The sequence below is a fragment of the Rhodamnia argentea genome, chromosome 7 (assembly GCF_020921035.1).
Source record: "Rhodamnia argentea isolate NSW1041297 chromosome 7, ASM2092103v1, whole genome shotgun sequence".
Lineage (NCBI taxonomy): Eukaryota > Viridiplantae > Streptophyta > Magnoliopsida > Myrtales > Myrtaceae > Rhodamnia > Rhodamnia argentea.
The window spans coordinates 23,453,185-23,455,151 of record NC_063156.1 but is presented as its reverse complement, the minus strand read 5'-3'; the positions used below and the strand labels follow the sequence as shown (position 1 = coordinate 23,455,151).

General features: G+C 48.6%; 1 protein-coding gene across 1 annotated transcript; it reads right to left on the bottom strand.

The window, feature by feature from the left end:
• Positions 1-480: 480 nt before the first annotated feature.
• Positions 481-1,663, bottom strand: LOC115734603 (ribulose bisphosphate carboxylase small subunit, chloroplastic-like). Its single transcript, XM_030665435.2, has 3 exons — positions 1,447-1,663; positions 930-1,064; positions 481-771 (listed from the first exon to the last, which is right to left on the bottom strand). Exons 1-3 carry the CDS (start codon positions 1,624-1,626, stop codon positions 541-543), a joined length of 546 nt encoding a protein of 181 aa, XP_030521295.1. The 5' UTR covers positions 1,627-1,663; the 3' UTR covers positions 481-540.
• Between the last annotated feature and the right edge of the window lie 304 nt (positions 1,664-1,967).

Sequence of the window (1,967 nt, the reverse complement as noted above, 5' to 3'; positions counted from 1 at the left end):
TTTCTGACCCAAAAAAAAAAATGGCAGAAATTTCAAAGGATTTAGGATTGAATTGGCAAATTTTCTGAAGATTCGAAGTTAATGCCGTGTACCCGGTCTCTCCCAACCCTTTCTGATAGATAACTGGAGGCACAAGCATCCACCACTCGTTTCCCTTACTCCTTACCCTTTATTCACATACTAAAGTTCTTCTATCCGAGCTTCGTTTCAATCAACAGCAATTGATATAGACATCAAACAATCAAGAGATGTCAAATCCCAAAGAAACCAGCACTCCCAAGAATCGAAAGAGCTCTCTTATATTGTTATTAACGGATCGTAGGGGTGAACATTCGGAGCTAGCGCGAGCGTAATACTCCGTCCTCGTTATTTTCCATTCCGTTCCATCGCGAAACTCGGCGGAACGACAAAGGAAGTACGTTTATGCAAAATCACGAGGGAAAAACTCAGCGAAAACTACAAAGTTACACAAAATGGTGCCCCTAATGAAACCGAATCCGGAGGATGGGGGTCGCTCCAACGGTTCGGAGCGTGGCGAACTTAGAAGGACGGGGGCTTGTAGGCGATGAAGCTAATGCATTGCACCTGACGCCTGTTGTCGAAGCCGATGATCCTGATGAAGGACTTGGGGTACGTCTTGATGGCCTCGTCGAGCTCCTTCAGCACCTGCAACGGGTCGGTGCACCCGAACATGGGCAGCTTCCACATGGTCCAGTACCGGCCGTCGTAGTACCCGGGGGACTTGTGGTTGTCGCGGTACACGAATCCCTTCTGCGATCGCCAAAAAAAAAAAAAAAAAACCAGAAATCATCAGACTCTGCATCCCATAATACCTCCCCTCAAACATGTGCCAGGATCGACGTGTTTCCGAGGTTTGGACATGGTGAAACTGGAGTTACAATATGAAGAAGATTGGGATTGGAGATGACCTCGAGCTCGAACTCCAAGCAAGGAATCCAGTTCATGCGGAGGAGGTAGTCAATTTCCCTGAGGAGTTTCTCTCTGGAAAGGGGTGGGAGGTAGGAGAGAGTCTCGAACTTCTTCTTTCCAATTGGTGGCCACACCTTCACAATGCCAAGCAGCAAAATCTCAAATATTAATTGCATGAGGATCTTACCCTAGTTCGTCGAAATCATGCGTAAGTGTTAAGATCCACATGAGACTTGTTTACTAAACCATGTGTCGAACGTCGATGGGGTTTTCGAAATGCTCGTCGAAGAAATGTCATTTTAATACAACATTGTCGTGTGTGTATATGCCAGATACAATCTAATCCACTAACTAACTCTAACCACATGCATGTTAAAGAATGAGCCGGCGACTCGTAAGGAGAGGTCACATTTTGATCTGGTGAGAATGGTCTCAACAAAGCATCTACGCCACTTGATGGACCGATCTTAATAATTTTTATCTTTACAGAAAGCCCGACTCTCTATTTCCGCCTACCTGCATGCACTGGACTCTGCTGCCGTTGTTGGCGAGGGAAGTGATGTTGGCGGACTTGCGGGTGGTGGGGAAGGCGGACTTGAGGCCGGTGAATGGGACCACCATGCTGGCCTGCACCAGGGAGGCACGGTTGACGGCGGTGGTCGCGATGGCAGCAGAGGAGACAATCGACGAGGCCATCTCTCTCTCTCTCTCTCGCGATTTGTTTTCTTGCACCAACGCCGTTAAGCCTTACTTGGGTGAGGGAGCCAATCAACGCACGCTCTTTCCCTTAAATAAACCCATTATTGAGCTCACCGCCGGAGGCACTCCTCATTGGCTCCTCCAGATGAGCATCCTACGGTGTACATTCCATTTACAGGGGTGTCTCGAGCCATTCGCGGCCGTTGATCTCGTGAGTGGTGTGACTCTCGAGGCAAAAAGGCAATTAGAGGAGCCCAGATGAAATGCCTCATCTCTAGGAACCCATGTCACCTCGCCACGTGGACAAAGGGGCCCACAACCTTATCTCGACATGGCTG